Source organism: Staurois parvus, unplaced genomic scaffold (genome assembly GCF_062004578.1).
Source record: "Staurois parvus isolate SC_StPar_1 unplaced genomic scaffold, SC_StPar_1.0 ptg000202l, whole genome shotgun sequence".
Lineage (NCBI taxonomy): Eukaryota > Metazoa > Chordata > Amphibia > Anura > Ranidae > Staurois > Staurois parvus.
In genome coordinates, this window is record NW_028317998.1 from 676,584 (window position 1) to 699,889 (window position 23,306).

At 42.2% G+C, this 23,306-nt stretch overlaps 1 protein-coding gene and 1 long non-coding RNA gene across 4 annotated transcripts in view; one reads left to right on the plus strand and one right to left on the minus strand.

Moving 5' to 3' along the window:
• The window catches only part of DCX (doublecortin), a 171,165-nt gene that overhangs the window by 33,916 nt on the left and 113,943 nt on the right, over nt 1-23,306 (plus strand). For all 3 annotated transcript variants that reach the window (XR_016312849.1, XM_089678260.1, XM_089678262.1), the window contains exon 3: nt 14,923-15,263. Coding sequence is in view for 2 of the 3 variants with exons in the window: in XM_089678260.1 (XP_089534386.1) it covers nt 14,923-15,263 (341 nt within the window). In the remaining variant the exon portion in view is untranslated. The remainder of the gene's footprint in view (nt 1-14,922; nt 15,264-23,306) is intronic.
• On the minus strand, nt 12,071-22,861 carry LOC149461428 (uncharacterized). Its single transcript, XR_016312850.1, has 2 exons — nt 22,709-22,861; nt 12,071-12,327 (listed from the first exon to the last, which is right to left on the minus strand). It is a non-coding gene; the product is annotated as an uncharacterized LOC149461428 (long non-coding RNA).

The following is a 23,306-nucleotide window of genomic DNA, read 5'->3' on the forward strand; positions in this document are numbered from 1 at the left end:
ATGATGGAAATAAAATCTAACTTTGTTGACATATTATAAGAATGTCTAATCTGTAATTTGATGCCTTTTGGAGATTTTTCCATCTTTCCTTGGCTTCTTTATGCACATTAATACAAATTTTTAGCTGGGGTGCCCAAACTTTTGATCCCCACTGTATATATATATATATATATATATATATACATACAGTGCTCAGCGTACATGAGCGCACCCAAACAGATTTGTCAGAGAACCTTTCCTTTCAAAATCAACTTTTTATATGGGACACTATACTACAAAATACTCCCACAAAAGCGGGTCATTGATTGCAAACAAGATTTGTTCAGTTGCACACACAACAAAGTATTTTCCTAACAATTTCACTCAAGACCATGTTGCAAAAATGTATACACCCCAATGAAAGTGTCAGGGCTCCCAGGTGTGACCAGAGATGTGTGACTGACGCAGGGAAACGCAGACCTCAGATATGTTATAAACAATATAATTTATTAACACTAACAATACAAACATAAACGCAGTGCAATACTAAACATAATACAGTGCAAACAAACCCAACCAAACCACCCACAGATAACAGTACATACAAGCAAGCGTCGTCAGGCAGGCCGGGTCAATATCAATAGGGCAGGTAGGTACAGGGGGAGCAAGCGGAGATTGGTCAGGGTCACAAGCCAGGGATCAGAACAGGTAGCAAGCAGTGTGGTACAGAGGGTCAGACAGAGGGATGGTCAGGAGCGAGCCGGGATCAGAGCAGGAGAAGTCAGCAGCGGTTCAGAAACAGGATGCAGGACAGAACAGGATGCAGGACAGAAACAGGATACAGGGCCCAGGACAAACACACACCAAGGCAGAGTCTGTGGGTCTGGCCATCCCTTAAATACCCCAGCATAATCAGTTACAGGTGTTAGCTGGCTGCAAAGTTGAGTCTCTGATTGCTGGGAACACCCGCTGGCCAGCCCTGGTACTGCAGATCAAAAGGCAGGTGAGTCCCACCATAGCTGGCCAGTCCATTCCTGACAGTACCCCCCCCCTCAAGGAGCGGCCTCAGGACACTCCAAACAGTCCTAGCTGGGAAAAATGTTCCACCGCCCGGGTCTGGTAACTGGCGGGATATCAAAGACTGGCACACCGGGCAGGACTCCGGGCAGCGGTACATCGGGCTGGACTCCGGGCAGAGGCACATCGGGCTGGACTCCGGGCAGAGGCACATCGGGCTGGACTCCGGGCAGAGGCACATCGGGCTGGACTCCGGGCAGAGGCACACCGGGCTGGACTCCGGGCAGAGGCACACCGGGCAGAGGCACACCGGGCTGGACTCCGGGCAGAGGCACATCGGGCTGGACTCCGGGCAGAGGCACATCGGGCTGGACTCCGGGCAGAGGCACATCGGGCTGGACTCCGGGCAGAGGCACATCGGGCAGGACTCCGGGCAGAGGCACATCGGGCAGGACTCCGGGCAGAGGCACATCGGGCAGGACTCCGGGCAGAGGCACATCGGGCAGGACTCCGGGCAGAGGCACATCGGGCAGGACTCCGGGCAGAGGCACATCGGGCAGGACCCCGGGCAGAGGCACATCGGGCTACCAGGCGAAGCGGCAGGCAGCGGGCCACCAAGCGGAGCGGCAGGCACCGGGCCCCCGGGCGGGGCGACAGGCACTGGGCCCCCGGGCGGGGCGACAGGCACCGGGCCCCCGGGCGGGGCGACAGGCACCGGGCCCCCGGGCGGGGCGACAGGCCTCGGGCCCCCAGGTGGAGCGGCGGGCGCCGGACCCCCAGGCGGAACTACAGGTCTCGGGCCCTCAGGCGGAGCGGCGGGCGCCGGACCCCCAGATGGAGCGACAGGTCTCGGGCCCTCAGGTGGAGCGACAGGCATCGGACCCCCAGGCGGGGCAACAGGCATCGGGCCCCCAGGCGGGGCGACAGGCATCGGGCCCCCAGGCGGGGCGGCGGGCGCCGGACCCCCATGCGGAGCGGCGGGCGCCGGACCCCCAGGCGGAGCTACAGGTCTCGGGCCCTCAGGCGGAGCGGCGGGCGCCGGACCCCCAGATGGAGCGACAGGTCTCGGGCCCTCAGGCGGAGCAACAGGTCTCGGGCCCCCAGACGAAGCGGCGGGCACCGAGTCACCAGGCACGACAGTGGGCACCGAGTCGTCTGGCAAGACTGCGGGCACCGAGTCAACTGGCGGAACAGCGGGCATCGAGTCAACTGGCGGGACTGCGGGCACCGAGTCGTCTGGCAAGGCTGCGGGCACCGAGTCGTCTGGCAAGACTGCGGGCACCGAGTCGTCTGGCAAGACTGCGGGCACCGAGTCGTCTGGCAAGACTGCGGGCACCGAGTCAACTGGCGGAACAGCGGGCATCGAGTCAACTGGCGGAACAGCAGGCACCGAGTCGTCTGGCAGGACTGCGGGCACCGAGTCGTCTGGCAAGACTGCGGGCACCGAGTCAACTGGCGGAACAGCGGGCATCGAGTCAACTGGCGGAACAGCAGGCACCGAGTTGTCTGGCAAGACTGCGGGCACCGAGTCGTCTGGCAAGACTGCGGGCACCGAGTCGACTGGTGGAACAGCGGGCACCGAGTCGTCTGGCAAGACTGCGGGCACCGAGCCAACTGGCGGAACAGCAGGCTTCGAGTCGTCTGGCAAGACTGCGGGCACCGAGTCAACTGGCGGAACAGCGGGCACCGAGTCGTCTGGCAAGACTGCGGGCACCGAGTCGTCTGGCAAGACTGTGGGCTCCGAGTCAACAGGCACGACAGTGGGCACCGGGTCATCAGGTATCGGATTGTCTGGCTCGACAGCGGGCATCGGGTCACCAGGTATGACAGCGGGCACTGGGTCACCAGGTATCAGGTCATTTGGCTTGCCAGCGGGCACCGCGTCATCTGGCAAGGCAGTGGGCACCGGGTCACCAGGTATGACAGCGGGCTCTGAGTCAATTGGCACGACAGCGGGCACTGGATCAGGTACCGGATCATCTGGATCAACAGCGGGCATCGAGTCAACTGGCCTAATAGGATCGTCGGGCTGGATCAGTTCATCATGCTGAGTAGCGGCATCAGGCTGAATGCAGGCATCAGGCTGAGTAGAGGCTTCAGGCTGAGTAGAGGCTTCAGGCTGAGTAGAGGCTTCAGGCTGAGTAGAGGCTTCAGGCTGAGTAGAGGCTTTAGGCTGAGTAGAGGCTTCAGGCTGAGGAGAGGCTTCAGGCTGAGTAGAGGCTTCAGGCTGAGGAGAGGCTTCAGGCTGAGGAGAGGCTTCAGGCTGAGGAGAGGCATCCAGCTGAAGAGAGGCATCCGGCTGAAGAGAGGCATCCGGCTGAAGAGAGGCATCCGGCTGAAGAGAGGCATCCGGCTGAGTAGAGGCTTCAGGCTGAGTAGAGGCTTCAGGCTGAACCACGGAAGGCAGGCTCACCGGTTTGGATACTGGCAGGATGGTATTGGTTGGAAAGAATTTTCGCTTTTTTCTGGTTTTAACTACTGGAGCACTGCAAGTAAACGCAGGTCTGCAAACGAATGGAGCAGCTGGAGACAGAGAAAAACTGGAGGATGGAACAGGAGAGGGAGCAGTTGCTACAGAGGGCTTTTTTACAGGGTTAAAGGCAGGATAGGTGCAGCGAGTGGGAACAGGGTACTGACATGCGGTAGATAGCCAAGTATACTGGGCTGTAACTGGAGGAGCTGGTGGGAATACAGGAATAGAGTTAGAAGCAGGACTGGGTTTTTGTAAGCTGACTGAGGCTGGGTGCAACAAGTCTGTCCATGTCTGCAGTAGGGGTTGAACAAAGCTGAGCTTACACAAAGCCTGTCTGGTCAATGACTGCACTGCGTTTATACAATCTCTCAGTGTCTGTGGTGAACATGTGGAATAACGCTCCAGAAAGTAACCCACATCATCCTCTAATAACCACACCAGGGACTCAACCTGGTCTGCACTAAATGGTGGCAAAAATTCATCCCTGCATTCGGGGGAACCAGATGAAACCAACTCAACACAAACCTGAATCAATGGCTGCACCATAGAGAAATCTGTGCCCTGATCTACTAGAACATGAGCGAGCCGCATACATTCTAGCAGTTCATCCCGGGGATACTCCTTCAGAGTTTGATAAGCATACTCTCTGTCATCAAGCACTAGCAGAGATAAATACTCAACCTCATCCAGATCCATCCTTCCCATCAACAAGCCAAGATGGCTTCCCTGTGCAGCCACTTCTGGTCAGGATTGGCCTTGGTGTAATGTCAGGGCTCCCAGGTGTGACCAGAGATGTGTGACTGACGCAGGGAAACGCAGACCTCAGATATGTTATAAACAATATAATTTATTAACACTAACAATACAAACATAAACGCAGTGCAATACTAAACATAATACAGTGCAAACAAACCCAACCAAACCACCCACAGATAACAGTACATACAAGCAAGCGTCGTCAGGCAGGCCGGGTCAATATCAATAGGGCAGGTAGGTACAGGGGGAGCAAGCGGAGATTGGTCAGGGTCACAAGCCAGGGATCAGAACAGGTAGCAAGCAGCGTGGTACAGAGGGTCAGACAGAGGGATGGTCAGGAGCGAGCCGGGATCAGAGCAGGAGAAGTCAGCAGCGGTTCAGAAACAGGATGCAGGACAGAACAGGATGCAGGACAGAAACAGGATGCAGGACAGAAACAGGATACAGGGCCCAGGACAAACACACACCAAGGCAGAGTCTGTGGGTCTGGCCATCCCTTAAATACCCCAGCATAATCAGTTACAGGTGTTAGCTGGCTGCAAAGTTGAGTCTCTGATTGCTGGGAACACCCGCTGGCCAGCCCTGGTACTGCAGATCAAAAGGCAGGTGAGTCCCACCATAGCTGGCCAGTCCATTCCTGACAGAAAGTCTTAGGAGCAAAGCGAAATTTTAGACAACAAAATCCTAATTACCAAGAATTTAACTACAGGTGAATCTAATTATTCTGTCCAATTATACTGTCCAGCAGACAGTTGGTTATAAAAGGGTGTTACTTAATAAAGAAAACCCCTTCCCATTTCATGCTGTCAGCAATGGCACCACATGGAAGAGAAATGTCACAAGAACTGAGAAAGAAAATCATTTCTTTACGCAAGTAAGGTGGAGGCCACAAGAAGATCATCAAAGCTTTACTTATCAGTCAAAATACTGTAGCAAAGGTGATAAAAAAAATGTTACAAGGCTGGAACTGGAACCATCTCACAGAGACATCCAGGCCTTCCACAGAATTTAACACCTCGACAGAAGCACCTTCTGATAAGAAGGGTTGAAGAAACTCGCCATGCAAGTTCACTGCAGTTAGCTACAGTTGTTTCCCGTGACACAATATGGCACACACTGCAGAGGAATGGCATGCATGGGTGCCATCCATGAAGGAAGCCTCTCCAAAATCCCATTCCCTAAAAATCCCACCTAGAATTTGCAACTGCCTGTGCTGAAAAATAAGAAGACTACTGGGACTCTGTACTCTGGAGTGATGAGACCAAGATAAATGTTTTTGGAACTGATGGTTACAAAACTGTATGGCATCACAAAGGTGAGGAGTACAAAGACAAATGCATGGTGCCTACAGTGAGACATGGTGGTGACAATGTCCTTCTGTGGGGCTGCATGAGTGCTGTTGGTGTCAGGGAGCTGCATTTCATTGATGGTATCATGAATTCACAGATGTACTGCTCTATATTGAAAGAGAAGGTGCTACCATCACTCAGCATCCAGGCTCTAAAAGAGGTAATTCTTGAAAAATGGAAAAAGATAGATGTTTCAATAAGTCATCAACGTGTTCATTCCATGCCTAGAAAACGTGGCGTTGTCCTTACAAATCATGGAGGTCATACAAAATACTAGATGTAGTAGTTTTCTTGTGGGGTGTATTCATTTTTGCATCAACTAATTTGAGTAAAACTGAATGTTTTGTATTCTAAGTATATTATTAAGCTTACTGTCATGTAATGAGCTAAACAAATGTTCTATAAAACTCAGTTTTGTAAAAATGTTGGAAATTGTTCTTGTGTTCATTGAAATATTGATTAAAATCTTACTTTTCAAACAGGGTGTACACATTTATGCTGAGCACTGTGTGTGTATATATATATATTGTATTCTCCCTGCTCTTCTGTAATAGATCTCACAATTTAGAACAAATGAAAGTGGCTTTACTAGGTCAAACGAAGCCACAATAGTCAAACAAAATTTTGTAAACAGGCAAATTTTGGTTAAGACTACAGTTGGTCCCTGTGTGCTATGTGGACAGATGGTGAGTCTCAACATGATATGTTTTGTCCATGTAGCAAAACCGTAACCTCATGTGTCACTTTGCAAGGAAGCAGCTGCTGGAGAAACATAGTTAAGGAGACTGACTAACTATTAGAAAAGTAGCAATGATAGAGCTTCATTTACATTGACACCTGATTCTGTTGATATTTTACTTGACAACCCCACCACCAGTGTGTGCTCAGATTCAGTTATTTGTGATGTACTGGTACTATACTATTCATTACAATATACCGAAACTTTCTTGCTGCTTGTATGTATAATATACCTACTGTAGACTAAGGATGAGCTGAACTACCCTGGGTTTGGTTTGAGCAAGGTTTGGCAAACTTCAAAGATGTTTGGATGCCAAACCTGAACCCCACTGAAATCAATTGGAGCCAAATGTTTCAAACTAAGAAGCCTATTTTCTGGGCTAGTAGGTAATAGAGTTGTAAAAAAAAATAGCATATGGGGTGCACTGCTTTGTGCAAAAATAATTCCCTTCTGGCATCTACTGTATTTAAAAATAAAAAAGGCAAACAGACCCCTCCAAAGATCCCACAAAATCTTTGCAGGCATCTGTGTGCTTTTTTTCTGTCTGCAGTTTTAACTGTATCAATTTTTTTATTTGTAAATGTCACTTTTGCTGAAAAAACAATTGCGTAGCATCGCCCCCAAAATGCATACAAGACCCTCTGAGTCTCTTAAGGGTTTTAAGGGGACAAACGGGTAACGACTTAGACATCAATAAATGCCTACTGTAGACTACCTAAATCTTTTTAGGTGGAAATTTGGAAGGAGAAATTATCATTAATGAAGATTTGGATCAAAGAACATTAATTATATATAGCAAAAATATGTAGAAGGATGTTATAAAACAAACTATGACACAGAATGACCATTACCAAATGCTCCTTCAATTACTGTCCTGTACTGTCTGTGGATTCCATCAATGCCCCAGCCAGGTGTATTTAGTGACAGAGACCTGGTTATTAATCAGAGTCTGTAATTAGAGGCATATGTCACCAACCCTACCTCCTGGCTCTGCTCCACTAATGCAACATCAATACATCCTGTACTACTAACATTTTATATTATGGAGAAGTAGAATTGCAATGATTTTCAGAGGAAATTCACTTTCACCAATATGACATTTGAACTCTCAGCCTCATTTTGCACAGAGAACATGACCTACGCTAGAGTTGGTCAGTGCCGGTGCTTACACTTGGCAAACTAGGTGGCCGCTCAGGGTGCACTGCCACGTAGGGCCTCATGGGCACAGCACAGGCTGGCACTCTCCCTGTGTGGGACGCCACCATGTCATGAATGATCCTTCAGCTGAGAGGGGTAGCGGCAGAGTGGAGGAAGAAAGGACAGAGGGAGATGCCGGGTGTCTGGGGCCAGCGTAGTAGCTGAGCTGCAGCTCCTTCCAATATTCCTCTCAGACTCAGTCCCTTACTGCAAGCCAGCTGGTAGCTGCTGATCACTGTGGAGTTCCAGCCCTTCTCTTACCATTCATCAGTGGAGGCGGAGGAAGGTAATGTCTGGCTCTGATGTCTGTGTGAGTGTGACCCAGCCAGCTGGCCATCCATAACATGTGCAATGTGTCAGTGAGTGATGACATCATCACAATCCCAAAGCCTGCTCTTCTAGTGCCTGCTGGGCCTGCTGATCTGTGTCAGTGTTGGTGGTGGTATGTTGTGTCGGATCTGTCACTGTGTTTAGCTGCCTGCTGTCACAGTGTTTTATCTCCCCCCATTGCCTGGGGAATTCCAGCCTGGGATCTGTCAGAGTGGGAATCCATCATCTTCCACTCACTGCAATTGTCACCCCGCCGCTGCCAGCCACAGATACAGTCCACCCGTGACACTGATTTTGTCTTTAATATTTGTGCTGGGGGCATCTTATGGCACCTATTTTTGCAAATTAAAATGTTCTACTGTTTTGAGATAAAGGGGGGGGGGCACAAGTAGCTGGTCTTGCCTAAGGCTCAAAATAGTCCAGCACTGGGCCTGGAGTTGGTTAACAATTTTAAAATATTGTTTAATGAAAGAAAGTTAGTACAAGCATACATCCAAACAGTGCAATTAAAACATTTACATAAAAAGCTAATACACAAAATAGATAATAATAGCAACAGCAAAATAAATGAGCATAAAAAACAAAAAGTAGTTACCAAGGTTTGGCCTGGTCAGTTGTTTAGGCAGAGTCCAATTCAATGTAGAATAATTCTGGACCTAATGTATCATAATCATTGGCCCTCAGAATGACTCTCAGCAGATTCAGAATTTCAATTACATAATTTTGATGACATCAAGGGCTGCCAGTTGCACCCACTTTTTGTAGACCCTAAGAAGAGGTTTACACAAATGACACATTCAATGTCCAAGAGGCTGGATGTAGTAGTGCCAAAAATGTTATGAAATTTTTGGAAGACCCTCTGTCTAGGATAGATTTGCAAATGCAGTTATATTTTCATAGGGCCATGTGTTAGAGTGTGATAACCAATATATTATTGCATGGCATGAAATAACCATTTGCTAGAGACTAAATAAGATGCATCTTTTATGTGCGGCTTCCTCAAAAGGGGTAATGTATTCCATCAGTTTGCTGCCCCTCATAAGATGGGGGATTTTAGTTAGAAAATGATTGTTACTTCCTTTTACAGTAGTGTAGACTATAAAGATATCTCAATTATACCCGGAGGTGTATGAAACCTAACTCTATGTAATCCACAATCTAGACTATATATGTGGAATCATTTACCAGTCAGGCATTTTACAATACACCCTTAGTAGGCCTGTATTAATAAAAAGCATTCTGCTAGTGGATTTTATAGCCTCCAATTAGCCATTCACAATCGGGCCCTTTGAAGGCCTCTGCTTATCAGCATTTTGCTTATGATTGCCATCAGCACTTTACAACAGGCTTATAACCAGGTTGTGATACCTGCTAAACCATATTTAAATAACCCTCTGCCCTGCTTAGCTGTTTGAATTGAATTTATGATGCTGCTAGGATTTTAGAATCTTCTGCTAAGAAAGTTTAAAACAGAAGTACTCCAGAGGACCAAGTACATGTAGCAGTTGACTCTGTTCTGATCCATGCTGTGGTGCTAAAGCCCAATATATGAGTGTTTCTATATAGGAGGTGAGGTAAAGAACATCACTGAAACTACCACCACATCTCAGTTTTGCCATTCTCATTCATTGTGTTCAATGTCTGACAGTTGTGGTCTAAAGCTGATAGAACAACCTTTTTCACATGTTTTCACATACTGAATAAATTCCATAGTGTCATAAGAATGGGGGAGGGGGGATCTGAACCCCTCACAGCAGACAGCACATAGATCAGTCATAGCTAAAGATTGTGTAGTTCATCTGCCAGCTTACACAGCCCTACCAATGCTGACTCATCATATACTAATGTGAGTGCGGGTCTTTGAAGGATTACTAGCAGCTGATAATTCAGTGCTGGCATGGCTGTGTAAGCCAGCAGGTGATTCACCAGCCCCACAGCTCTGACAGATCTATCTGCCAGCCGTGCTTATGATATGATATATGAGGTACTTTCCACCCAATGCAATTTTTAACAATTTTTGACAAAATTAAGTCTGTCTCTTGTTTTCTGTAATAATTGTACATAAAGACAATTTACTGTGAGGTGGGCTAAAAGGAACTAAAAAGGCACAAATCTCAATATAAACTGGTTGTACTGTCATGTAAAAACATACGCCACACTCAGTAGAACCATTGTTTCCATATACTGCACTGATGATGGCCAACTAAGCTGAAACAGCTGTATCTGTACTATCAACCAGCATTTCTGCCCCTAAAAATAAAAAAAGGTATGATTTGCATTCTCACCCACTATCCCAAAATGAGGTGTAAATCCCATGGTTTCTGGATTTGTCAAGGAAGAGAGACATGCAGGCACCTTCTGTTGGAAGAAGGCTCTACTGTGTTTTAGTATTAATTACATTTTTACATGTATCTCTTTAAAGAAATTAAGGCTGTATTTGGCATTTCTAGTCACTCTAATTAGTAGCATTTTCTATTAACTGTTTCCAATTATAATTACAAATACATTCATGCTCAAGTCCTATACAGCTATTTTATTGATCTTAAAAAAAATGGAATAAATTAAAAAGGAAATTGCTGCAGGTCGCAGTGCTAGGGAGGGTACAGTAAAAAACAGATTTTTTTTAGCATACATATTTATGTGTAGCTGTGGTGGAATTTCATGACAGTTCTGTAGCGAGGGATCCTTGAATAGGATACAGGCTGGTGGAATGAGGGGGCTGTTTAGATAAGCATGTGCTGCTTTTCAGCAAGGCTAAAACCGCTCCAATTAATTTGCAAATCCCATTGAGACTAGAAGCTGAAATAAATTAAAATGGATGGGTATGAGATGTGTTTAGAGGGACTGGCAAGCAATGTTAATCTTATAAGCAGTTTTAGCTCCTTCCTTGCTTCAAGTAGCAGTATAAAATAGGCATACGCATGGTGGCCATGGCTTATTAACATAGCTCCAGGTTAAAGGAGCTTTTATACCTCAGTAGTTGTCTCAGTCTGTAAATCTGTTTTTTTTTCAAATGTTCCTTGTTATAAAAAAAAACTAAAATTTGTCATAAACTGAATAGCAGGTACTTTACCCTGTTGTGTTGCTGCAGGCATATTTGTAAGGCAATTACTGTGGTCTACTGTTTAGAGACTGCATTGTTTCTATGGCAACCGTAGGTTTAACTTACACTGTCTTTATTCAACAGTCATATGCAGAATGCCTGTTTTTTTCTATTCACAGGAATTTTTTGATATTTTCATGTCATTCTTACCTTCATTGCTCAAAATTTTAAGGTCACGGTTCATCAAAGATGTTATTATATAAAAGATATAAATTAATTTTCAAGGATGAATTAGGCAATAATCACATTATAAGATATACTCCCCCTAGCACTGCATCCAGTACTAATTGAAAATTATATTTTATAATAAAAGGATTGTTTAAATGATTACACCATACCACATGTTATGTGGTCGTGATTAAAGCTTTGTTTACTCATGCATTAAATGCTTCAAATAAAAAATATCATAAAGTCATGCTAATAATTCTTGTTAGGACAAAAGAAGAACAAAAGGGATGAGGATGAATGTGTTATCTATGAAGCTATAAAGGCTGGGGTATGTATGTGCCACTCATTTGAACTCAGAAAGCCATCTGGATAAGGGGTTAAAGCATCTTCAACAAGTCCAGTTGAATGTGACTAACTACTGCTAGCTTTTAAGTGTCTACATTCGTGGAGAAAATGCTGCTTCAGATTACTTTCAGTGCTGGCGGTATTTATGAAAATATTATATATTTCAAAATTGGACCGCACTAAGGTCACAAATTGACAAAATAAACTGTGCAATCTTTAAAGTGATAACACTGAGCAAAATACAAATAAAATATTAATATTCAGTCCCAACATGTGAATAATTGGTGCAACGGTGCTGTATCTTTAACGGTGATACTCCATACTGAAATGACAAGTGCTTCACTGTGTTCACACTGGTGCCCCACATAGATGTAAACTCACCGTCATTTCATGACTACCTATCTCTAGCTAAGTCACACTCACTTTTTGGGACTATCCCAGTTTGCAATCCGCTCCTGATGGCCGATATTCCCGCGCCCTTATAACCATGGTTGCTGGTAGTAACCAATAACTTTCCACTAGATCTGCATCAATGTTAGGCAACCTCTCTCCTCCACAGGCAGTATTTTCATGTTTTCAGCATAAATCAAAACAAAATCAGACATCCCATAATGTAAAACTGTATAAAACTTTAATATGGGGTCAAACAATAGAAATGCCACTCACAAAAAAGTGCCTTTCCTGGCACTAGGTGTATTTAGCTTTGTATAGTATGAATGGGAATTAAGATGGCCACCGTATTCCAGGGTGTGTTCCAAATACCAGAAGTGCCGTCAACGGAAGTTGTGTCATAAGCCCTCGACTAGTTTCGACCAATAGATCTTCTTCAGGAAGATATTTATGAAAACCTAGGCACTGTATCAGATGATTTCTGCTGAGAGAGATTTAACCAATCAGAGCTCATTTGTTTGATCAGACATAATTTACCAAGATACTTATTACCTCAGTCCTTCTAATTACTCTTTATAAATTTCAAGAAGAACAGTAAAGAATATGTAAACTCAAAATTTCATATTTCTGATATGTACATGTTATACCATCACCATGTACTTGTATGAAAAAGAATCCTGTTCTCTTTGTATTTCTTCCTCTGTTTTAAATCCCCTGCCAGTCCCTCTGCTTTCCTATTAAAAAATGACCACACTAAGCGGGAGAACACACTGTGGTCAGCTTTCTGGCTATGCTGGGAACTCAGCCGGCTCTCCTGAAATTATCAGATTTGTCCTGACATCTCCTGCTCAGCCATTCACTGGGAAGATCGATGTTCTGCTGTTTCTCTTCCCCCAGCTCTTATACAGATGAGAACAGAGGGAATAAAAAGGGGATAAAAGTATTTATAATGTTTTTTATATCTATACAAATGTTTTGCCTTTCATTTAAATTTTTAACTGATGGGTTGCTTTACAAGGTGCGGGTTTGCAATCACTTTAACATTTTTAATGCTTTTTGTTCACATTTGAGTAAAGTGTACAAAAATATAAATCCTCTTGTAAACAGAGTTAGATAGCAAGATATGCATACATGCAAACAATGTTTTTGATTTAGAGCATTGTTTGTGATTATCGTTGCTTCTTTACAGATAGAGGGTGATAATGAGTACCCCAGGAAGGTGGAGGTGGAGGAGAGTGAAGGATCAAATTCACCATGTATGCACTACATCAGTAGTGGGGACAAACAGATGTCTCCCTGCCCATTATCCTGGAGAACATATTGATCCACCAATGGCCAGCTATACCTGTTTAAAGCTCACCACACCCATTACAATATGGTACAATATTCTTTAGAATAACCAATAACTCTGTAGTTTGTGAAGTTATCTGATTGGTTGTAAGTTTAATGGATTATATAGGCAGGTCTTCAAATATTTAGCAAATTTAAAGAAGATTGTACAAAGGTTTTGAAATATGTGTATGTTCATTGTTTTTTCATGCCAAAGGATTTTTAATTTAGTTCAGCCAGTTTAGATTAGATGGATTATGTCTGTTCTAATTACATAGAGGTAAAAATACTATTTTGTTGTCCAATGTGCAGTCTGTAGGCAGAGAGGTGAGATAGGAAGCTACATTGCTGAATCAGGATTTAAGTGTGTCACTTGCCTGCCGAACTTTGTGTCTAAAGGGTGTACAAAAACAAGTGGCTGTAAAAGAAAATAAAATACAAATGCCTTAGCCAGCAAAACAGTAAATATAAATGCATGTAAACTGTGTTAGCCTAGACCCAAGCTTTAAGGTTTACCTATATACTCCCTGGTATATATATAGTTACTTATAGAGATACCTCCAGATCAATGTTGCATCAAAGTCCTATTGCAGGGGCTCTGAGGATGGTGTGGCATCTGACTTTGTGTTGAAGACATGAAGACAAGATCTGTAGTGATGAGGAGACCCTCCAACTAATCTGGAATGCAGGCCTAGCTATCTGGCAACAATCATCTCTTCTGATCTGGTATTAGATGAAGTGGACATGACATGTGGCTGAGAGTTTTTCTTTCTCTGCACTTCCTTCAAAGATCTTTTCCCAACAACTCCTGAATCAGGAAGTGCCATACATAATTTTACATTACAGGTACTAGCAACTGACAGTAGAGGGCAGTGGATCTCTACAGAGGGATGGGGTGCTTATATGATTCAAATATCTCAGAAGGGACAATAGTAGGATGTATGATATGCAGAGGTCTAGATAGTAAAACAGGCAGATATGATGGTTTCGGAGATGATAACACTTTTAACCTTAAGTTGCATTTATCCCTTTCCATGTTAGTTGATGGTGCTCACGGGTTACCTGCCTGTGTGTTTCTTTCAATATTTGCATGTCTATGATTCTGCACTTGTTATGCACTGTGTAGAATGTACTTGAGAGTTTTCCTCAATCTCCGTTATCTGTATCTACACCTTTTTCACGTGATGTAGTAAAACAACAAAATAAATAAAGAATGAAAAAAGAATACCTAAAGGCAAAACATGTTTTAGTTTTGGATAGAAAGGGGAAGGGTTTGAACCTCTGTGGAATTTTTTATTCCAGCTGTCTGTGATGCCACTGAGAAAACTCTGTTCTGGTGACCATTGGCTCTGGAACAGAATATGATGGGAAATTTTGAGCTGCCACCAGAACAACAATAGGGTGGAGATCTTCCAATGGGACAACTGTCTAACTGTTTGTTCTGGAGACAACTGTCTAAGAGAGGAAATCTCTCTGATGTCTACAGCACAAAACGTGAAGGGCATTTTTTTGAATAAGACATTACCTACTATATCCACAATGAAAAAAACATTTTTTTTTTAAAATACACTTTAGAGCCACATTAATATGAAAAAATATTACATGTTGCTAGATTGACTTTAATGGAGAATTCTAGTACAATGGTCACAAAATCCCCTGTACAACTGATGACATTTTTAGCTGTCCATGAGAGTGGCAAAAGCAAAGTGTATGTATTCAAATGTGTTTGGTATATTATATCTTGTAGGTGAAAGCTATGTTTGTTCATCCGACAACTTTTTCAAGAAACTGGAATACACTAAGAATGTCAACCCGAACTGGTCTGTGAATGTGAAGACATCCACATCTCAGAAGACCCCACAATCACTTGGCAGCATCAATAATGCCCAGTCCAGGGAGAACAAGGACTTTGTCCGTCCCAAGCTGGTAACTATCATTCGGAGTGGAGTAAAACCAAGGAAGGCTGTACGTGTTCTCCTTAATAAAAAGACAGCCCATTCATTCGAGCAAGTACTAACTGATATCACCGATGCTATTAAACTGGAGACGGGAGTGGTGAAGAAGCTCTACACCTTGGATGGAAAGCAGGTGAGTTCAGATTTGGAAATTTTAACATACTGGTCCATAAGAACTACAGTGTAAGTAGACATTAAACTGAAACTCCAGGTAAAGAACTAAATACATGGTTTAAATAAACATTTCCAGTTTTCTTGCCTAAGGATTTTTAATTTTGTTCAGCTAGTCTTGTGATTTACACACAGATTCTGCACTTGACAGCCTGAATAAGAAACTCTCTGTTGCTTACAGATGTGACTTTTTAGTTACTTGGATCTCCTTCCTACTAACTGGACCAAGGCTGGTTCATTGTCAGGTTGGAGAACGGAAAATGATACAGGATGCTGATTTGCCGAACCAGGAAATAAGTGCCAGCTGTCTGGTTATACGGTCTCAGAAAAATGCATAAATCACAAGACTGGGTGTAGAGAATTACAAAATTTTGACATGTAAAATATTGAACATATAAGTACTTAAACTGTGAAGTTGTAGCTTTATGGTCTAGCATTTTGTTTAAAGAAAAACATTTTCCTTTATAACCAAGGTGTCCTAAATGCACCCCTTTCATGCAGAGGGTGTCAGCTTTTGCTTTACAATCATTCAGTGAAATATGCCTTTTTATATTACTGATTGAACGGTCGGTAAATATTTCCTTTAAAATGAAGCATCTGCTTAGAGTTGTGCTGAACAGAAATACTGTATATGTAGCTGCACTAATGTTAGTGTTTTGCTTCTGACTTGCATTTGTGAAAGACATTTGATGTGCTGTGTTTGAATTTTCATTTAAATTTTATTAAGCAAGTATACAACTGTATTTTTTGTTACTTTTACCAAGCAACAAATCACTTTGCATTTTTCATCTACCCAACTCAATGTAAATGTATCAAAAAGACCTCCCAACATGATTAAAAGCTGTTCTCAGTCAGAACTCAGAATGACCTCAGATGCAAGCTATTTGTCACTGAATGTGACATTTGAATTGCTTTTTATTTTGCCCATATAAAACAATAAAGTCAATCCAGTCCCTACCCTCTGAAGTCATTTTTTGGAGTCTCTTTCATGTCAACAATCTCTTTTATTGGAGAACTGTGAAAGTGAGTATCAGTGCATCATTGTTTTAGATAATTGGGATAACTGTTTATTGATACATCTAGATTGATCCCAACCAATGACTGAGGGGATTTATAGAAGTTCATATTTCCCATATTGGTATGATTTTAAATGCCTCAGACCAAAGAGAGATCAAAGCTTAAAGTGATCCTAAAGGTTTAAATTTTTTTTAAAAAAAATAACAAACATGTAATACTTACATGCTCTGTGTAATAGTTTTGCACAGAGCAGCCCCAATCCTCCTCTTTTTGGGTCCCCCATCTGCGCTCCTGGCTCCCCCCCCCTTCAGAGTGCCCCCAGAGCAAGCTGCTTGTTATGGGGGTACTCATGCATGCTTGTTTCCGAGCCAGCTGTGTGACTATGAGGCACACAAAGCGTGGCTTTGCCCCACCAACCACTCCCTCTTCACTGGCTGTGATTGACATTAGGGAAGCCAATGAAAAAAAAAAGAAAATGAAAAAGAAAAACATAATAGAAAACATTGAAAAAAATAAAAATGATTATTTTTTTTTTACATACTGTCACCAGTCAGTGTCCCTGATCACCACCACACCAGTTATATGATAGCACTGGACTGGGGACAATATGTAAAAAATAAAACAATTGTGATTTTTAAGAATTTCTTCATTTTCCAAAAAATTGTAACAAAAAATTACAGTTTCAGAAAACTCGCCATGCCTCTTACTAAATACCTTACACTGTCTATTTTCCAAAAATGGGTCATTTGGGGGGTATTTGTACTATCCTGGTGTTTTCGGGTCTCAAGAAATTAGATTGGCTGTCAGTACATCAGGATTGATCGATTATCAGATACTATAGTTTGTGGACTCTATAACTTTCCTACAAACTAAATAATATATACTAATTTGGGTTATTTTCACCAAAGAAATTTAGCAGAATACATTTTGATCTAAATTCATGAAGAATGGTTATTTATTTGCAAAATTCTATAACAGAAAGTTATAAAATAAGTTAAAAACCATTGGCGAATAAATATTATCAAAAGAAATCTCTATTTGTGTGGAAAAAAATGCTAAAAATTATTTATGGGTACAGTGTTGCATGATCGTGCAATTGTCATTCAAAAGTGTGACAATGCTAAAAATTGGCATGGGCAGGAAGGGGGTAAAAGTGCATGGTATTGAAGTGGATAGAATGACAGAATGTCATAATATCATCCATTATATTATTTGCACAATGTTTAACAAAGCTGCACTTGCTTCCCATAATAGTGACATCAGTTTCTGTCTCCTGGCAGACACAGTGTAGTAAGTTAGCAGACAAAAGGGTCATTTGTGTTTAGTGGGGTCACAAGAATGACCTCATAAATCCAGGTAAACTTGAAGTCTTTTCATTTTTATGTCCTCGTGCACCATCACTTCCTAATAAAATGTGTAGTCAACCATTACAATAAAGATTTAGTGTAAATTACCAAATAAAAAAGGCTACATGTTAGAGATGCTCATGCCACCAAATGATTGTATAAATAATTTTTTTTTTACTTTTCCTAGTGCTTGCAGATTAGGAATGAAAGAAATCCAGAAATATTGAGTACAAAAGACATTCAGCGCCAGTGCTTTGAAAGTATTGTGCAGTGCTGAAGGTGCAGACATGAAGGGGCTATAAATATGAACTAATATGGGAAATATGTTGGGTTTTCATTGCTTGCCTTTTAAAATGTTGAACTTCATCCAGCTACATATTGTACCTCACTCCAAGGCTCCAAAGTTGTTATAATTTGTAATATGAATTATTCTATATTTAGTCATTATGCAACACAGGATTCTGTTTTTCCTAATAGAATTAGAGGGATCACAATGTGAATAAGGCTTCTAATTTAAGATACCAATTTAAAAGAACTTTACACTCAACACAAACATTTAATATTACATGAGTCCCTGTGTCAGTGTGGAGTTGATTTTAGAAAGGCAAATAGACAGTTCACTTTCTAAGGGATTTTTCACTTTGAAAGGGATTGTGGTAAAAATTTACTTAGCAAAGAATACCCAATCACATACAGCGGAAAAAGCACAATATGTTTGCTTGCATATGATTGGTTATTGGAATTCAACAGAGCTTCATCTCTTTCACTAAGCTAATGGGAGATTCCCTGCAACGTGAGCAGCCTATTTGTCCTAAGTAAATCAATCCTTAAATGATAGTGTTGTTTTAAATGTAATATGGAATAAATACAAGTTAAAAAAAATATTTGAATAAGTATAAGTTTTACCTCTAAAGTGGTATTAAAACTTTACATGATCCCACTGAAATGAATAGCCTTAGGTGGTAAACAACGATGAAGCAAATCCTCCTCATAAGTTGTACCACTTTATCTGCAGCCCTTTCTCCTCCAGAGATCTCCAAAGTACACAGATTAGATGGTATTTCTCAGCTTCCAAGAGGCAGGGGGCAAGGATATGGCATTACACACTGCACATCAGAGAACAAAGAGTTTAGTGTAATGTGACACCTGAGGGGAGGGAATGACACCCCCCCTTTACACAGTTTTTTTGGGAAACATGCACAGGCTGAGGTTGTTAATCAACCTGGTTGAGGGGGGAGGGTCACCATTGATGCCTGGTGTCAAAGAAAACTCAGAACTAACAGATGCAGTTAGAGGGAGACAACAGCCAGGATCCACATAAGGTGTTATGTACAGGGCCGGTGCTTCCGCTACGCAAATTAGGCAGCCGCCTAGGGTGCACTGTCACCTAGGGGCGCCTGGGCGAAGCACAGATCGGCACTCTCTCTGTATGGCCTGTAGACCTCTTGTATGAATTCTTCATTTCTCTACAGAGTCCTCCTCTCCTCATACACAGGGAATGATGAGGGAATAATGGTATCTTTACTGACCCAATTGTCTTACAGTCTGTCCACACACATGACCATTTAGTACATACAGTATATATATCTATATAACAGTATTCCTCTAGGATTGAGAAGTGATGACATTAGCCCAGGACCTTGGGCAGTCAGCAGTGTCTGATCAGAGAATCGGTCCGTACATCTCCAGTACACACACTGGCACACAGGATCCTCCAACTGTAACAGGGAGCCGGCCAATGATGGAACGGGGCATGTCCAGTACTGGCTTTTCCTTCTTCTACACAGCTGGAGCCAATCAATAGGCCGGGGTGTGCTCTGGTTGCAGGGCTAGCCTTATGTGAATAGGATGATCAGGGCCTGATGTGTATGAGAGGGAAGCTGTGTAGTGCTGGGAGGTCGCCTGTCCTCACTGATAGCTGCAGCCTGGACTCCGTAAACCAGCAGGAGACATCAGAGCTGAGCTAAGCCTAGAAGGATGGCAGCTCATGGAGACAGAAGGAGGAGAGGGGGCAGACAATGCTGATTGATCATGTGGGATGCCGCCACATCATGAATGATCCTTCACCTGAGGGGAGGGCAGTAGAGGGGGAGGAAGAAAGGACTGAGGAAGATGCCAAGTGTCTGGGGCCAGTGTAGTAGTTGAGCTGCAGCTCCAGTGTTACTCTCAGACTCAGTCCCTTACTGCAAGCCAGCTGGCGGCTGCTGATCACTGTGGAGATTTGTAACTCTGTCTCTTTTACTGTTAATACAGTTAATTTATATTTGCTTAATATATATTTTGTCTGTAATATTGGTGCTGGTGTCATCTTATGGCACTTATTTTTGCCAATTAAAAGAAATTTAGCAGTTTCATGTTTTGTTGATTTAATATTTTCTACTGTTTTTAAAAATGTGTATTTATTTATTTATTTATTTGGGGGGGGGGGGCAAGTAGCTAGTCTTGCCTAGGGCACAGAATAGTCTAGCACTGGCTTTGGCTATGTATTAAGGTAAGTATACTTTATATGAGGATATGCTTTGCTCTTTTTTTAATTTCCAAAGCTTACAACCATGTTAAGAGTCTAAATTAATAAATAAACATTGCACTGCCTTAGTGGGCATTAAAAACTACATGTAGACATACAAATAGTACGCTGCCAAGCTAATAATAGTATTCATAGTGTATAATCATCCCTATTGAAATTCTGTCTGGTAAAACACAAATAGTGGGTCTATTTGTTCTTAGCAATATGTCACTTCTGTGTCTGTATATTTACGGTTTATCATTCATTCTGTTTCATCTAGCCATTGCATTACAGAGTGGGGCTGATTTACTAAATCATATTTGTACTGTATATGCCATTGTATATATCCTTTAATTGCCACAAAAGCTGCTTTGTTATTAAAGCCTGGTTCACACTAGTGTGATTTCAGATGTAACTTGATTTGCATGCCAATGGAAATCACATTGTTCTCAATGGTGCCTGTTCACATCAGTGCAGTTTTTGGTAAAGGGTCTGGTGTTGCTTTGGTGTGATTGCAATGCATGCGCTCTTCCCACCTGATCCATACCAGACCACATGCCCTCAACATGGAGAGAAAAGTACTTTGCCAGGGGGGGGGAGGGGGGAGTTCCCACTATAAAGCATCTAGTTCACATGTTGATGAGGACAAAGGGCCTATTCCCCACAACCCTGGCCTGGTGGTTGTGGGGGTTTGCAGGTGGGGCACTTATTTGAATCTGAAAGCCCCCTTTTAACAAAAAGTGGGCCCCAAGATACTACCCCCTCCCCCCCCCATGAATGAGCAATGGGTACATAGTATCCCCACTCTCTCACCAAAAAAAGTCAGTAGAACATAAAATAAGTGGCCATTGTTGCACATCCATCATCAATCATGTCGTCCAATAATGTAGGTCCATGTCATTCACAATGATCAATGACTGCCGAGCTATACAAAATAAAAAACTTGTCACCCACCAAGGCTCGACCAATCCTTTCCAATCAAACCGACAATAGCTTTCCTGAGTTAGCTGACCTCTCTGGTTCTTCCCACCACTGAAGTAAACAAAGGGGTAGGGTCACCCAGTGACATCATTGACCATATATGGGCATGTCCATAATTGGTGAATGATATCAAAAGGTGGAAGGATCACCCATTGATGTCATTGATCATATATGGGCATGTCCACACAATTTTTTTCTCTTTTTTTGGCGGGAGGTCCCCCTTAAAATCCATACCAGAGTGGTCTGGTAAGGATTGTGGGGGAACCCTCATGCTATTTTTATAATTTTTTATGTCCTTTGCTTTATTTTCTGCTGTCAGGCAGGAAGCCTGGATAAGTCATTGGTCCTTAACAACCAACAATGAGTCTCCTTCTCCTACCAGAAACACAGTAGTATCAAAAACAGGTCAAAACGCAACCATGTTGCACTACATGATCACACTGAAAATCAATTCCCAGCTGCACTAGTGTGAACCTAACCTTAATGGCATTACCAATGACCTCCATTTCCCCTGTAATGTAAGCCACAATTTTTTAAAACTGCTAATATGTTATGAATTTCTTTTCTTAAAAAAAGGGGGCAACAATACTTAGGTAGTAGACTTCTTTCCCAGAATCCTTTGCTGCCTTTTACAGAAGTACTCAGAGGTTCTATTGTGGCAGGAGATGCTAAATGGTATTTCTTATTGCAACACTGAGCCTGGCCATGTTAGTAAAATAGCAAACTGTTCCTTTTAGCAATCATTTAAGTAAGTTCACTGGCATTGTCTACTTTAGCGTCTACAACAATGTATAAGGCTGACCTGGTGGGGATTTTATTTTTAACAAAGCTGAAATTTCAATTAATGGTGCAATGGTTGTTTTGAAAATTTAGGACACCGTAATGACCAGTCAGATTTTTGTTTTTGATAGTGAATGGGGATTAAGAAGTCAGATAGGTTAGTGTGGGTTGCACTATCTTGTACTCTATTAATACATTTGCATTAAATAATCATACAAAGTTAATCAGATAGTATATCAGGACACGTTCAGTTAATTCTTTCTGCAAAAATAATTCTGTATAAGAAGTTCAGCAGATGAACTGTTATTTTAATACTTTTATTGCAAATTTAAAGTATGAAATTTCTAGGACACCTCAACGTGTAGAGGTCTTTTTGGAAACTGTGGAAAATGTGAAAACCAACATAAAGTCATTGCATGCTGAAATCCATAAAACCATTTTAAGAGATTAATATGAGAAACCTTTCTTTAGAAAAAGCTGAGTTAACGAAACACCAAAAATAATCTTTATATTAAGTCCAGCTGACAGTGCTTACACTTATCTTCATCCTTATCAATAGCAGCAGAAGCAAGGATTACATGTAAATGAGACACCGAAAAGACTTTCATCACTTCTTTAAATGGCATCTGAGTAATGTTTTCAATGAGTTTAAGACATAAAATTAAGTTCTACATGTACCACAGAAACTGTGCACATTAAAACATGAAGCAATTTCAGGTTTTTTTGCATGTCCTAAAATAGAAAGTTTACAGTAAATGTTTTAATTATCTCATTTACCTTCTGTCTTGCTAATAAGGATCATCAAGCCAAAATGTGATTTCACATCTCTCCAGTTAGGACAGCAACAGCAGCAAAATATTATTTTTTGTAGAATAGGGAAGGGTTAGAACCTCTGTCAGGTTTTTATCTCTGTCTGGTCCCTGCTCCTCTTTATTTCTTGTCCTGGTGCCACAAAGATAGGAAGTTAGCGGAAATGTCCAAAACAAGGATATATAAACTAATATAACCCTCACAGGCACACACCCTCTTTCTTACTCTTATTGAAAACCTAAAATGAAACATTTTGTCTGTATTTAGGCTCTAAAGTGCACCTGTGCCTAGACTAAAGACATTAAAGTATTTATATATATTTTTTAAAAAACATTAAAATAGCCCTTAAACAAAGCATCCCTGACCTCTCTAGCTGCTTGTACTGTAAAGTAACTAATTCTAAAATATCCCCAAAAATCACAACAGAGACTCTAGAGTACAATGTCAGTTCATTTTTAATACCATAAAGCTGAACTTCAGGTTCCTTCTGACTTTTAACCATTATATACCTTTCCCCTTTCACAGTAACAGCACATTTACATTTTTTATTACATTTTGTGCAGTA